The following is a 15783-nucleotide window of genomic DNA, read 5'->3' as shown; positions in this document are numbered from 1 at the left end:
TCGATCCCAGCAAACCCATCTGAACCCAAACCATGGCTTCCGGTTCAGTCCCTTCGCGCTCTACCTTCTTCTCCGGCGCCGTCACCTCCGCGCTCAACCTTCTTCTCTGGCGCCGTCACCTCCGCGCTCCACCTTCTTCTTCGACGCTCCGACCTCCTCGCCGAGGCGGTACCAATCACGATCCGGTGACGGCAGTGAAGACTGAAGAAGATGGTGTTGTGGGTAGACAAGTACCGACCCAAAACCCTAGACCATGCAATTGTCCACCAAGACATCGCCCAAAACCTCAAGAAACTCGTGCAACTCTACCCCAATTTCTACGATTTCAATTCCCAATTTCTACGATTTCATAACCCTAACTTCTTCTTGTGCAGATTGCAGAGCAAGATTGCCCCCATTTGCTCTTTTATGTCGTTGGGCATTTTGTTCAATTTCACTTTTTTTAGTTTAATTTTGTAAGTTTTACAGTAAAAATGGTTGTTTGAATACGAACTTTCGAGATTCAGATCTTCTGTAGATTGATTTTTATGGGTTTGATTTACTGAGATTGATTTTTACTGGGATCAATCTGGGCATGCGAAGAACACGAAACGTATGGAAGAAGAGAAAGCAGAGAAACGGGAGAGAGAGGGAGAGTCAAATAAAAAGGGTAAGTTAGTCATTTAATCCCGTTCCGTTCTGTTCCATCTTGCTAGTACCAAACATGACACGAAATCTTTGTTCCGTTCCGTCCCGTCCCGTTCCATCCCGTTCCGTCCCGTCTGCGTACCAAACGGTACCAGAAGGACCAAAATGATTGAAGGAAAACAAACTCAATGACCACTTTTATCGATCTTAACTATCAAGGATCAAAGTAAAGAGTTATATAAGTCTTAAAAAACTATTTGGCTAAAAGGTCGGATAAAAAGGGTAAAAAGCGAATAGTGCCCTAATTAGGTGGGTAAAATGGACTTTACGTATTTAGATTCATTACCGCATTGACCCCAAGGTTGTTTGTCCTATCTTGCAGTTAAGGACAAAATTTACTACAGTATATCCGACATTATGCGTAATTATTGTCACCATTTCAATCATAATCACCTTCTTTTTTTCTCGTTTGAGAGAGAGAGAGAGAGAGAGAGAGATGGAGGGAGGGAAGAGGGGGGATGAAGCAGGAGCATCATCGTCTGGTGGGTTTTCATCAGCTGGAGCTGTAAGTGATCAGGGAAGAGGAAGACAAGAAAAGCAGAAGGAAATGGCTGAAAAGCTGAGTGCTTTTTATGATGTTGGAGAAGAAGACGAGGAAGAAGATGATAAGAGTAATGGGGTTGCTGCTGATGGTTTTATTCCTGGACCTTTGGTTTCTCTCAAGGAACAGATTGAGAAGGACAAGGTACTCTCTTGATTTTTCTCTCTTTTGATTTTTGATTTTTTTTTACTTTTATTTGGAATTTGGGTTTGTTTTAATCTTGCTTAATTAGTGGGATTTTGATTTGATTCAATATGTGCAATGGGTTGTTTTGGATTTATCCTGGAACCCAAAAGATATGTGTTTGGTTTGTCAGAAAATGCAGGAAAAGAAAAGAGAAGGGTTCTTTTCTGATCCCATTTTCTGATCTTTCTGAATGTGTGACCCCTGCCACTGCCCAAGCATTTGAATTTTTAATCTCAATTGTGTTCAGTTGCTTGATGATAATGTGTTTTGCAACTGAAAAGTTACTTCTAGTTTTGTAATCCAATTAGATCAATTAGTTAGTTTGTGTGAAATGGAAAATCAAAGTGTTTGGAGTTTACCAATTCAATTTTGAAGCTACTTGTGCTTGACAGCATGATGAAAGCTTGAGGAGGTGGAAAGAGAAGCTGCTTGGTAGCTTGGAAGGCGATTTGAATGGTTTGTTTTTCGTGTTTTTTTTAATATTCGGTTCTTTATTCCTCAGTTACTTTGTTGTGGCTTTTTGAATCTGTTGTCTTATTTTTGCTAAGAGTTTTCCATTTCATTAGGCCAAATGGAACCTGAAGTCAAATTCCACTCCATCGGAATCATCTCTGAGGACTTCGGGGAAATCACTACTGCCTTGCCTGTCGCTGAAAATCAGATCGATCGTGTCCTGTTTACACTGCAAGAGGGATCTCAATATCGGCTTAAGATAACATTTAGTGTTCTGCACAACATTGTTTCTGGCCTTACTTACTCCAACACAGTGTGGAAAGGAGGACTCCAAGGTAGTTAATAGTGTTTTATCATCCTGTCTAGATGTTTTAAGTGCAATAGAGACGGTTGAAAGCTTATGAAAACTTTTGGCTAAACCTTAAAGGCAGTAATGTAATTATACTACTGAAATATGTTAACATGTTAATGTAGAAGGAGGTAAGACTAGTAAAGCATAGAATGCTCTCATTTTCACCGCCCGGGATTAGGTTTATGTTCTGTATGCTAACCATTATACCAATTTTTCTTTTTCTTTCTCTTATGCATCAGTCGATCAGAGCAAAGGAATGTTGGGTACGTTTGCTCCTAACAAAGAACTATACGTGCACACTTTGGAAGAGGAGACCACTCCATCTGGGTTGCTTGCAAGGGGCATTTATTCAGCAAAGCTTAAGGTGCGTGGCAGTTAGTACAGGTGTTTCTTCTGCAAAGCGTATTTTCATGCAGCGAGCTCAATTTGAGATTGAAAAGTGTATACATAATATGATACCCCGTTCCTTCTTTTATATCTCGATTAGCAATCAACGGCTTGTTCATTCACATTTCGATCAGAAGGGGAAGATGCGTCGTTTTTTGAGATCTCTTAAGTTTGCAGTAGCAACTTCCAAATTTACTTTTTGTGTGTATGCAAAATATGAACTGATGTTTCTTCTCGGTTTCAATTTTATGCAGTTCGAAGACGATGACAGGAGATGCCATATGGAACTTCAGTACTCCTTCGAGATCAAAAAGGGCAGATAGCTGATTTTTTTCGGAAGATCCGGGATCCTTAGATTTATTTCTTCCTCCATGAACCACACATCTTTGTTGTATAAGCTTTTCCTTGTAGGGGTGATCGATACAAATGTAAAATTGAATTCTCATTCTGTTTCCTTTGGCTTACCATTGCTGTTTGAACCCATCTTTGTTCTTCCCCGGATATCATGAAAGTATCGTCGGAAATAGTGTCGAAATTAAACGAAAAACGGCATTTGAGAATCTGTTTTCTTCACTTGAGTTGTTCTCAACTCAGCAAATGTTCAACAAGGATTTCTCAGTTATATGGATTCAAAGATGCATAAGATGATTTATTCGTAACAAGTTCGTTAATCTGCAATCAATCGTCACTCCTCAAGAACATTTTCAACACTTACATACAAAATCTACAAGAACAACATCGTATTCTGTAAATGTGAGTTTAATGCCTATTTCAGTTGGATCTCGAATATCAACAGACTCTAGTTCGATACAGATCTTTGCGTCGTTCAGTAGTTCCTCTAAGAGCTATACTAATCAAGTAAACAAGGTACACTTATCGGCAAGAACCTCATAGCAGACTAAAAGTTAACCATAAAATAATAATATACAGCGCGACACAGTTTGGGAGGGCTGAGCGGCAAGCAAATCAGATACAGCAGTGCTGTCCTCCAGCTGCAAAAATCGACTGCAGACAAAGCTGAGGCGTTGAGTAAGGTTTCTACCAACAAAATCATCAAGCATTTTGAAGATCTGGGATGCAGTCTCGACTTTGCTTGATATAAAAGGGAATTGCTCAACCGTTAATGGTATGTGCCTCCAGTTCTCGAAAATATCTGCAAGGGACCTGAATGGGTCCGTGCTAGTACCTGAAGAGACAAACCCGAAATATCACCAAAACAGCATGGATCATGGTAGACAATTCATTCTAACAGTAGGATAATGATGATATTGTTGTATATTCCGATTTATGCAGAACTGGTGGAACTAAAATTTTAGTAAGAAGATAATGAAGAAAGAGAGACCTCCTAATACAAATAATGCAAAAGAAGATCCGCTGAAGAATTCTTCAACCTACAGCTCTGTCCCAAATGAACATCTCCGAATAGGTATCTGCATCATCAAGCTTGAAAATTAAGGGGTGAAAAGGAAAACTTTTGGGAAAGACATTAGTTTTAGGACAACAAACCTATATTCGCAGTGTTCTGCCCATGCACATCGAGCTTTTCCATAATCCCAATAACAGTCCTCATCCCTCAGAGGTCCACGCTTGGCTGTTTGCAGAATTTATATGTCATGTCAGCAAAAAGGAGGAGGAGATAGAAGATGAAGAAGAGAAGAAAAATTCACCTTTAGTAACAAATTTTGATTTCGCATCGGGATGGATATCGTGCCACATTTCAAGCCACAACTCTCTCATTACAACTGGAGATCTAACAATGTTCCTATGATTCGCTACATTAAGATAGTGTTACCAAAGATGGTAAATTATACAAGATCTCTTATTTATGTGCAACAAATAATTATAGGATAACTACAAGAGAGTGGAAAATGGAAACCTTTATCTATCTCCCAGACTGCCGTCCTTTTTCCTGGTATACTTTCAGAATCTTCATAGAAAGTTATGTACTTGACCCTTGGCAACCTTGTCATGTTGGGCAGTATATCTTCTTCATGATGATGTTCCACGTTCAACTCCACTTGCACATCAGAACCATCATGCTCCGACTACAACATTAAGAAAATGAATAATCAAAACTCACATACAAGGGGCACTTTACCTGTCACATCCCGGCCTGGGGTTCACCACATCCCGGGCCCGCTCCACCACCGTAGCACGATATTGTCCGCTTTGGACCCCGACTACGCCCTCACGGTTTTGTTTCTAGGAACTCACATGAGAACTTCCCAGTGGATCACCCATCATGGGATTGCTCTCGCGCGCTACTCGCCTAACTTCAGAGTTCCGATGGAACCTGAAGCCAGTGAACTCCCAAAAGGCCTCATGCTAGGTAGGGATGAGAATATACATTTAAGGATCACTCCTCTGGGCGATGTGAGATGTCACAATTCACCCCCTTAGGGGCCCGACGTCCTCGTCGGCACACTTCCAGCCAGGGATTGGCTCTGATACCATTTGTCACATCCCGGCCCGGGGCGGACCACTTCTCGGGCCTGCTCCACCACCGTAGCACGATATTGTCCGCTTTGGGCCCCGACCACGCCCTCACGGTTTTGTTTTTGGAAACTCACACGAGAACTTGCCAGTGGGTCACCCAACATGGGATTGCTCTCGTGTGCTACTCGCTTAACTTCAGAGTTCCGATGGAACCCAAAGCCAGTGAGCTCCCAAAAAGCCTCATGCTAGGTAGGGATGAGAATATACATTTAAGGATCACTCCCCTGAGCGATGTGGGATGTCACATTACTGGTGAAGAAGCACATCAAACTTACTGATGAAGATTCTCATTTTTGTTTCTTAAACAGACAAATGAAATGAGTCACTTCAGACAAACTCATGTACTATGTACTCAAAGGAGAGACAAATACCTGAGGCGCCCTAGTTATGTTGACTTTTGGTCCAAGCCAATTCTTGCAATAAGAAAGAGAATGGTATGGGACCTGTTAAATAAAGTGTTAATGAAGCAGGAGAATCAAACTTGAACCATGCTTGCATGAAATAATTTTTAACTGACAGTCTCATCCCCGCTTGAAGCTCCTGCATTTCCATCAACAAGATTTCCTGACCTACAAGAATATAATGGAATTGTCAACTGTAGAGTTTCCAAAAAGGACTGTAACACTTTGAACGTATGCCAGTTTTCAAAACGTCATTTGTGCAATAATTAGGTAATTGATATATACAGAAATGATAATATGTTGATATCTATCTGCTTTGCTTACACGATAAAGTCAACACCCAATGATGTTTTACCACATAGACCCTTACAGAAGGAGAAAGAGGCCTACCAGTTAAGTACATATCACATTTGATAATGCATTTGCAGTAAATGTATTCAAGTGACATGCACCAGGTGTACTTGTGTAGTATGGAAAGTCAGGAGGAAACTTACCTTGAGAACAAGGAACCTTCAAGCTCATAAATCACATCAGTAATGATCCAATTATCAGGGTAGGGCTTGCCACTTGGTGCAAAATAGTAACCAACCTGTTTTTCCATGCCAAGACACCAAAACTATCATTCACCACAACACCGGTAGCAGCTAAATGTAGAACAGGCACCCAAAAATCCCTAGTCATAAGAAAAACATATCTTAGGATGAATAGAATCTAGCAGCTTTTATTATTGTCACTAAAACTTATTGATCTGAAGAGTAGCAGCAAGTGCATCTTATAAGCAACTATGACCTGGTAATAATAAAATACAATTATTTCAAGCATGGAAAATACTATGAAAGAAAGCAGACGAAAGTTATATTTCCAAATTCACTACTTTGATAGAAAACTCACAACAAAAACCAAACAAGAACGCCAATCATGTGAAGTTGCTTCAGTCATGATACAAAGAAATATATCATTTGCTACTATGTTGCAAATATACCTCGGTTTTCAAGTCTGTTCCATAGATACAAAATATATTTTTTAGAGGTGGCCTGTCCCATGGTGAAAGCGGATTTAAAACTGGATCATCATGATATAACCTGAAATAAACAGTCCAGTTGAAAAGCTGAGACAGACATCAACATCATATAGCTTGAAAAAGGTCAAAACATATTTATTTATTTAAAAAAAAAAAAGTAGAAACAGAATGTTAAGGGACCACATGCATAGCACAGAAACTTTCTGTTTAAGATCATTTATCCATATAAAACCTGGGAACTACAGTCAAGATAGCTTAATCTAATGTCCACCGGTAATATATATACAATGAAAAAGAGCAACACATTGTATGGGAAAATGTGTCCTTTGCCACTGGCATTTGATGGTGTTGCTTACCCTAGGTAATGGAACACTAACCTAACTAATCGATGAAAGTATAACAACTATTGAAGAAAGCTTGAAGTTCATGCCACTACTAGAAGTTGTAAAGGACTAAGTTTCAACCCAGCAACATGGACAACAAAAGCTGTCACGTAAAGGCACCAATGTCAGAAAAACAAGCAAGCAAAATGATACTTCATTATGATTAATATCAAAATACTCACTTTTTTAATTGATGCAAAACCCTCTTCATGTCTGGGTCATAATCCTCTATTGCTTTGAAAAAGGTCCCATCTGATATTTCGCAACCAGAGAAAGACAATTGGGTAGGAAGCCCACATTCTATGCTAGACAAGTTGCCCTCAGCTACTTCTGTAACAGATGGATACGCTCCAAATCCTGTCAATATAAGATGCAAAGAGTACCTATGAAAAACAACATTGCAACAAAAAAAAAAAGTGCATTGTGGTCAAAATCTTACCAGGGATTGAAGGAATTTCAATATTGATAATATTTGTTGGCCACCCAGAGAAGTTAAAGTGAAATTCCCTATCATCACAATGATAATTATGATGACCACTCTTGTCCCTGACATCCGCAGAGAAATGTTTCCAGCATGTATTATCTGCCCTACAATACTTTGAAAATGGCAACATCCATAATGTAGAAGCAAAAGAATTGACCATCAACCGAGATGTCCCCTGATAACGGAAACACATATAATATGAACCATGTTACAACATGAATTTTACATCTAAAAGAAATTATCATGAATATCCACTATTTCAAGACAAGATATTTAGGCTTGAAAAGTGATTTTAAGTTTAACTGATTGTCAGACGCATTTATTTTCTTGAGTTTACAGAGCATGATCAAGACAAAAAATTTAGGACTTCTCACCGGTATTTACGTATCTGAAGTGTAATGACTTAAAAGACAAAACAATTGGCTTGTTCTGTTTTTTTTCCATAAGCCATTAACAAATACTTAAACAAAACGTAAGACAAAAGCTACAATTACATCTTGGAGGAGTAAAGGAAAAGAAAAACAAACAAACTATCTTGAGGAGGTTTATCAACTAGCAAAAAAGAGGTCACCTCAGAAATAGGAAGGCCAAATGTTAATCCAGAAAGTGTTCCTTTGACTGCCTCGACTGTACCAAGTAGTGGAGCTCCTTGAACCAAGTCAACAAAACAAACGAGATAAATACCACACACGATTCTAAGCAACAAAACTTTCAAGTTAAACAGATTTTGATGTAATCCAACCGTACCAACGGCAAAATAGGCATGAATGTGCTCATCCAGCCATTGGATATAATGTTTTGGTGCAATTTCCAGCTTCAACCACTCCAAAAAGTAGCGGAAGACATGATTCCCTAGTGAATGGGCAAACACTAATGAGGGCCCACCTCGAAGTTTCAGCGCCGTTTCAAATGTTAATCTGAATTTTTTTCACATGATGGAAAGTCCAAACATAATTAACAAGTTAGCATATGAACATCATTTGACACTAACACTTCTGGTTATTGCATCAATTTGGTAGTAACGAAACTGACGGATTCGTAGAAGAACATAAAATAATTAGTAAGAACAGCATGAAAAGGAGATAAAAATACAAACTTTAGCTTGTGAAAGTAAAGGTCTCGCTCCTCGAGCTTAGATGGTGACAGCCTCCAGTCATAAGGCACAGCAATAATTGCATTCGCCTCGATTCCGAATTCAACACACCATTTCAGCCATTCTTTCCACACCGAAGAAAGAGGACCTATTTCGAAAAAGAAAAAAAAAAAGAAAGGCAAAAGCTTGAAAATATGAATCAGAAACAGATGAAGTTCAGAGAAATGCAAATGTTACCTGTTATGTAGCCAGGATCGAGCTCCGTGATCGCCGAAAGGCCGCTATCGGGCCGGGACTTGCATTCCGGGTGATCCGTTTGATTGTAAGGGTCAAGAAGCATACATTTCAGCCAGCAGTTCACGGCGGAGAGCATCTGCAACGCACAAAATCATCAGAAATTTGAAGAAATCGGAGCTTTTCGGATAATTGAAAGCAGAGAGAGAGAGAGAGAGAGACGGACTCTGGTGCTGTCGAGCCAGACCAAATCGAGAGGGTTGAAATCGAGAGGAGAGTAAGGGCAGTCGAGGATCGACCACGCGCGGAGCTGCGTGGAGGCCAAGCCAGGGATTATGATGCCGGAGAGTTTGGAGTAGTCGCCGGTCCAGTCCCCTCCGACGCCATGGAAGAGATGAGGAAGAAGGAGGAGGAGAAACACCGTGACATGGTGGTTGTACGACGGTGATCGCATTGCTGTTTGACCGGTTGGAAAGAGGGAATTGCAACTCCCTGTAGTTTTATGGCCCCGTTGGATTTGTGGAGTTGGGAGTTGGAAAGATTTTTTATTTTTTTTTATTTTTTATTTTTGGAAAAAGTTGGAAAGACACTTTGGCTATTGGCCCCAAGTTCCTTTCTATTTGACTTCCCAAAACGACGTCGGCCTTTGCGAGCAACTTGTATTGCTACGGATTCATTGTCACATACGCTAAGTGAGAGGTGGATTGTCTGCTATCCATTTCCATATTATTCCCATAATCTCTTATTTATATGATCATAGTTAATTCATGTCAATATTTTATATTAATTTTTTTTATAAAAATAATAAAATAAAAAGTAATAGGAATATAAAATACTGACGTGGCTTAATAGTGACCACATAAAACAGGAGGAGATAAGAAAAGTATGGAAATGGGAGGGCAGACAATCCACCTCCCTCTCAGTGATGTCTCGCACCAGTCTGAAAAGAAATTAACATGTCAATCACAATAAGTGGCTTAGTGGTAAGAGCGCAGACTGCGGTTTCCCAACCAACAAAAAAAATGCGGGAGGTCCTGAATTCGATACTTCGAGCTGGTGAGTCTGTTTGACCCCAATGGAAGGTCCTGAATTCGATGTTTCGAGCTGATAAGTTTATTTGACCCTAGCCACGAGTAAGATGAAATTCTCTATTCCCTCTCTGGGCAAAAAAAGATGGATAACCATAATTTGCCATAATTTGTCCTTCTTTTAGAAAAAGAAAAATAAAACCTAACATGTTTGTATATAATTAGTACAGAAAGTCATGTGACAGTATGCAAATCGTCATCTAAAAATTCCCATAAACAAAGGGGTGTGTTATCCACACACCATTTTTGCTTTTCACATCCTTGTTCATTTTGGTCTGTTGATCTTATTCAATTCATCCGATTCGACGGCAAAAAACCAAAAATGTGTAGGAGAAGTAAAAGAGGTGTCCTAGACAAAATGCTTGCTACACAAGCAGAAGGCCGGCAATGGAACTGGGAAGTACGAAACGAAGTCGTTTCAGCATATGAACGAAGAAACCAAAGAGCGCGCGCGCCAACAGAAGTAGCCAACAGAAGTAGGAAACGACGAGAGAGAGAGTCCAAGGGAAAAGGCTGGATTTTTTAGCGGCTTCCAATGGCTACTGCTTCCTTTATATCCTCCATTGGAGAATACGGGGCCGTTTGGGTGATGGGAAGCCAGTTTCAATGGAATCTTCTTCCACTTCTTCCAGATTCCGATTCCGGGACCTGCCGGAAATGGAGAACTCCACGCAGTCCGACACCGCCTCTGACTTGTCCTCCGTGTCCAGCGACGGAGAAGACGACGAGTCCGACCTTCAATCCATGACTGGAAAGGTCAGTTCTTTCTGTTCGTTTAATTGATTTAGTTGATTACTTTCTGTTTGGTTTCCGAGAAAATGTGAGGAAAAAGGTTCACTTAATATAATATGCTGTTGATTATAGGGAATTAAGCATCTGTGTTCAGAACTCTTGGAGCTAAAGGCTGCATCCGGCGAAGAATTTCACAAACACATCTTTTCGAATTATTCGGCCTTCGTCAGGTATAAACTTTTGTGGATAAATTTTTGAGTTTAATAAATTTGTAACAGTAGTGTGACAGTCACTCTAAAAAAGGGTCTAGGTATACATCTTTTCTAATTATTCAGCAGAGTATAAATTATGTATTTTAGAGAAAGTTTTGAGTATAAAGGTTGCACTTGGTGCGATGACAAGTGCCTTTACCCATGAGCGGTAGGTCTCGGGTTCGAGACTTGGGAGCAGCCTCTCCATAAATGAGGGTAAGGCTAGCCGACATTCATCTCTCCCAGACCCTGCGTAAAGTGGGAGCTTGTGCACTTGGTACGACCTTTAGAGAAAGTTTTGAGTATGAAGGTTACATCGTCACATAATGTTATCAATCCATATGTTATAAAGTTATAAGACCATCTCCAACCCTTGGGCTAAAAGCCAAATTTTTTAGCCCGGAAAATTTAGCTTTTAGCTTATAAATAGATTTTTTGCTCCAACCCTTTTGGCCTAAAATTTTAGCACGGGATTATTAAAGAATAAACTTAGGCTAATTTTTTTCTTAAATTAACTTTAAAAAAAAATATTATGTAGACTATCGTAAATTAATTTTATGAACATTTTAATTTAAAAATATTTAAATTCCGATAAATATTGAAAATTCACTAAATCGATACATGAAACGTATGAAACATTATCGAAGAATATGAAAATCATGATAGAGATGTATAAACACAAAATATATAAAACACATAAGACACACAGAACACATGTGAAACACATACAAAACACATGTGAAGGACATACAAAACACATGATAGATATGAAGCACACACAGAACACATGACACATGAAACACATACAAAATACATACAAAGCAAGCCTTCAACTTTCATCAATCTTTCAACTTTCACCAATCGGTCAACTTTCACCAAACTTTTAACTTTCACCAATCGACGGCAATGTACTCATATCATAACCTGTGGATTGGTAGCATTAGGTGGCGGTGTGACAGTTCTATTGAAAATTCTCTTTTTATTGTGCAATTATCTTTACTTATATGTAGTTTTTCTTAAGTTTGAAGTCAATCGCAATAGTGAATTGAGGTGAATATTTGTCAGCAAAAATAAGTGGGAATGTGTTTTATCTTTCATTTTTGTAGAATATTTGAAGAAGTAGGGCTTGTGGAAAATGAGTTGAAGCAACTGAAGAACCATGTAGTGACCCAAAAGAGGCTTGTAAGTGAACTTGCAGATGGCATATATTTGAAGGTTTTATCAAAGGAGACTATAGACTTGGTTTTTGAAGAACCCGAATTTTCGGAATTTTCAGAACCAGTTACCATCACCAACTTAGGGGATCATGCAAATGATGTTTTAGCAACCTTGGACACTCTCTTGTCTGAAAACAGAATCGATGAAGCATTGACCATCTTCGAATTAGAGGACGAGAATTTCCAGAGGTTGCAGTTTGAGGAGGGTCGCCCGTTGGATGAGCTGAGGTTATTTAGTACTGAAATTTCCGAGAGGAAGGCTTTGGTTACAATGCAGTTGACAATGGTGGCTGAAAATCCAAGAATAGCTGCGCCGGAACTTCAGAAAGCGCTGGTGGGGCTCTGCAGACTAGGTGACAGCCATCTCGCAACACAATTGTTGATCAAGTATTACCGTTCGCGCATTGCGTCTGGGACACTAAATTTGCAGGCTTCGAAATCGTTTTTGAATAGGGTTTATATCAGGGAGCTTTCAAAGTTTGTGTTCTCTATGATTTCTCAAGCAGCAAGAAGTTTTGTGATGTTATATGGGGAGACTTCTTCTTATGCATCAGAACTTATCCAGTGGGCTCGTAGAGAAACAAAATTGTTTGGTGCTTGTTTCGACAGGTATGTGAAATCCATATCAGAAATAAGTGGTGGATTGTCCACAGCAGTAGAAGCTGTGCAGTTTGCAATGTCTTTTTGCTCTTTGTTGGAAAGTCAGAGATTAGTGTTGCGGCCGTACTTGATCAACTACATTCGCCCTTGTATCGAAGAGGTTCTGCGTAAACACCTAGACCATTTTAAGAAAGTCGTCGATATCTTTACAGCAACTGATGCTTGGGTTTTGGGAAGATATCTTGTATCTGGAATCATGAATGAAGGGTGCTCTTCCATGGTTGTTGGCCAACAACCAGAATATTGCTTGCTCACAAACAGCGGCAGGAAGTTTGTAACGCTGCTGCAGGTATCATTTTTTCTTTGAATTGATTTTCGACAAAATCCCAGCAAAGTTTAGCTTTCTTGTATGATGTTTTTCTCACTCAACTTTTTCTTTCCCTTCCAGTCTATCACTTTAGATGTCACCCCATTAGTTTCCCTTCAAATCGAAGGATTAATCGTTAGCGGACTTATGAATCTCTTTAAAAAGTATGTAGACATCCTTGCGATAGCCATCAACTGTCAGGTGACTGTTAAAGAAAAAAGTAATCCAAGAATATACTTGGCCGAGTCAGTGCAGCAACAGGTTTCAATACTAGCCAATCTGTCATCGCTCGAGCAACTCTTCTCCAACATGGTTAGAAGTATCTTCAAGGCTGTCAGTGACATCAACTCTGAGTTAATGAAAACCCTTCCAGACAGTTATCAAGCGAAGGAACTTGATAGTTGTATCTCATTGATTCAGGAGGCTTCTAGTCGTCTCAGAGATCTTTATTGTGAGCAATTTATATGTAAAATTATGTCCCTAAGAAATAGTGACAACCTTACTCCCGAAAATTGCATTGACGACCAGGGTGAGTCTTGCGTGTTCCAGGGATTGATGCCCTCTCTTGCTTCTCAGGTGACTTTGCGAATCAGATAATTGTGCTGATTTTGTTTTCATTTAAATAACTTGAAGAGTAGTGTCACTATTCATTCACTGTTTCAGCAATTTTCTTTTGATTTCCCCCAGAGTTACTAACTCCTATTGGTACAAAGCTTGTTGTTTGTGAACTAGATTATACGATGCTTATACGCCTTTGATTCTGATGTCTCATTATCAGGTACTGTTTTTAGAACTTCGGAAACTGGAAAAGCTTTCTGAAGACAATGTCTTTGAAATTGATTGGTTAATGGAGCTACTAAGGGAGCTCATAGAGGCCGTATTTGCTTGGATTCCAAACAACATAGAGATCTGGGATACCGATAGCGAGAATATGATGGAAGAGCATCCTTTCAACTCGAAGCAGGTCTCTGGTTCCATTTTGCTTTGCTTTCCCTTATGCTTCGAGAAGTGCTATCAACCGTGTGTACTAGTCCATTTTATCATCATCCTTGTTCATTCAATTTATTTCCTTTTGTTTATATTTCATGGAGCAGTTTGTTTTGGACGTGCAATTTCTGGTGGAAATCTCAGCGTATGGAGGATACTTCTCCAACAACCCTTTGTTTCTCATAAATCTCATGAAATCGGCCTTGCTTTCAGCTGGACTAGATCCAAAAAGGTATTGCTTGTGGCCATCTTTTTCACATGTGCTAACCGCAAAAATCATCATTTAGCATGCATCTGCAGCCATTCAAGAAAAGAATGCATTTTGGTTGATTTCTTAAAACAGTTTCATGACTCCTTTTGCGTAGAGATGTCAGCGAGGATGTATGGGCTATAGACTCTGCTGCCGAAGCAATCCAAAAGCTGCTGGAGATTGAGAATTCACAGTCACGTGTGGACCAAGAGCCTCTCTCTGAACTAGAATCAGGGGAGGAGGAACCATGCAAGTTCGCCACTGAATCTTTCCAGGATGATCGTAGTTCTTCAGAGGAGGATGCAGTAGTCACAGATGATTCAGAAGGCGTCTCCAATGCAGAATTGGAACCATTGAATGCAGAAGAACCATGCATGGAGAAGTTCAAGATTTCCACCGACTCTGTTCAGGATGATGCTTGTTCTTCAAATGAGAGTTTAGTAGCCACATATGGTTCGGAAGGTGCGCTTAATGCTGAATCAGAACCATTGGATACAGAACCATCTGGGGACCAATCCAAGAATCCGGCTAAGTCTTTTGCGGACAATGTTATAAGCTCTTTAGAAGATTATGCAGAGTCAGAGGAGGACGAAATGGCCACATATGATCCTGGATGCATGGAGAAGTCCGAAAATGCATCTGAATCTTTTCAGGAAGATGTTACAAGTTCTTTGGATGATTCTGTGGAACCGGAAGTTGCCATTAATGCTGAAACAGAATCGTTTGCTGAACCACGCACTGTTGAATCACAGCGCGTAACTGAGTCTTTCGAGGATGATGCTTTAAGTCCTTCAGAGGATGATGTGGTAGCCATGGACAAAGCTGAAGCTGCCTCTAGCGCAGAAACAACACCATTGATTAAAGAACCATGTCCTCAAACTAAGGTCTTCGAAAAAGCGTCTGACAATGCAGTTGATACGTTACAGATCATTGAAGAAACTAATGAACCATCTGCATAGTTGGCTGCGACGGACATCTATGAGGCCGTGGAGAAGAACGTTCCGGCAGAGGAAGGGAATGACGGTCAATGTGATGAACAGGCTATAAGAAAATAAAACAAATGACAGAAGCTTTTTTATTTATTTATGTATTGTATCAACAAATTGTGACAATGTTCAACCTAATTTGCTTTAGAATCAGATGAAATTTGTGTGTTTATATTCAAGTAATTAACAATAAATATTAATCACAATCTTTACATTTTAAAGACACAAATTTCATTGAATAAAATAGCTTGTAAGTAAAATGTTTTATGTTCAAATCTCGTAAATGACAAAATTGGATACTGTTTTATTCTTCCACCTCTAATGTAAATATTATTGTATTAAGAAAAGCATTTTGAAAAAGAAATTTCTCATAGGATAATACTTGACATTTTACATATTTATTCCCTTTTTAATGATGACGTGACAATGATTCTACCATACAAACGTTATAATCATTCGAGTTTATTGTCCTTATTAGTATTAGGGTAATGTCTATTTTTTTAGAGATCCATATGTATCAAATAAATTGATAATTACCATTGTGACGAACTGTCAATTCATTGAATTCATATAAATGACTAAGCAAC

The 15783-nt window shown here is 39.4% G+C and overlaps 3 protein-coding genes across 5 annotated transcripts; 2 read left to right on the top strand and 1 right to left on the bottom strand.

The window, feature by feature from the left end:
- Positions 1–1066: 1066 nt before the first annotated feature.
- Positions 1067–3179, top strand: LOC103435740 (rho GDP-dissociation inhibitor 1-like). Its single transcript, XM_008374147.4, has 5 exons — positions 1067–1372; positions 1807–1870; positions 1981–2202; positions 2459–2583; positions 2861–3179. Exons 1-5 carry the CDS (start codon positions 1124–1126, stop codon positions 2927–2929), a joined length of 729 nt encoding a protein of 242 aa, XP_008372369.3. The 5' UTR covers positions 1067–1123; the 3' UTR covers positions 2930–3179.
- Positions 3180–3254: 75 nt separating this feature from the next.
- LOC103435741 (phospholipid--sterol O-acyltransferase-like) lies at positions 3255–9287 on the bottom strand. Of its 3 annotated transcripts, none has more exons than XR_529468.4 (16): positions 8945–9287; positions 8722–8857; positions 8488–8632; positions 8139–8308; positions 7963–8039; positions 7347–7566; positions 7090–7264; positions 6486–6585; positions 5998–6092; positions 5620–5671; positions 5474–5545; positions 4483–4651; positions 4274–4368; positions 4113–4197; positions 3949–4036; positions 3255–3792 (listed from the first exon to the last, which is right to left on the bottom strand). XR_529468.4 is itself a non-coding variant. In XM_008374148.4 (16 exons), exons 1-15 carry the CDS (start codon positions 9170–9172, stop codon positions 3952–3954), a joined length of 1914 nt encoding a protein of 637 aa, XP_008372370.1. In that variant the 5' UTR covers positions 9173–9287; the 3' UTR covers positions 3255–3792; positions 3949–3951. The 3 variants fall into 3 exon arrangements, 2 of the variants coding, with proteins under 2 accessions (XP_008372370.1, XP_008372371.1); XM_008374148.4 differs by having other exon boundaries at positions 4274–4378; XM_008374149.4 differs by having other exon boundaries at positions 4274–4378; positions 7963–8036.
- An 886-nt stretch (positions 9288–10173) lies between these two features.
- LOC103435738 (exocyst complex component EXO84B-like) lies at positions 10174–15368 on the top strand. The gene is made up of 7 exons (XM_029102581.2): positions 10174–10562; positions 10671–10768; positions 11896–12955; positions 13055–13549; positions 13752–13937; positions 14068–14192; positions 14326–15368. The coding sequence occupies exons 1-7, from the start codon at positions 10413–10415 to the stop codon at positions 15167–15169; spliced, it is 2958 nt and encodes a 985-aa protein (XP_028958414.1). The 5' UTR covers positions 10174–10412; the 3' UTR covers positions 15170–15368.
- Positions 15369–15783: the final 415 nt, after the last annotated feature.

The sequence above is a fragment of the Malus domestica genome, chromosome 05, assembly GCF_042453785.1.
Source record: "Malus domestica chromosome 05, GDT2T_hap1".
Lineage (NCBI taxonomy): Eukaryota > Viridiplantae > Streptophyta > Magnoliopsida > Rosales > Rosaceae > Malus > Malus domestica.
The sequence above is the reverse complement of the archived record's forward strand: the minus strand, read 5'-3'. Positions and strand labels throughout refer to the sequence as shown.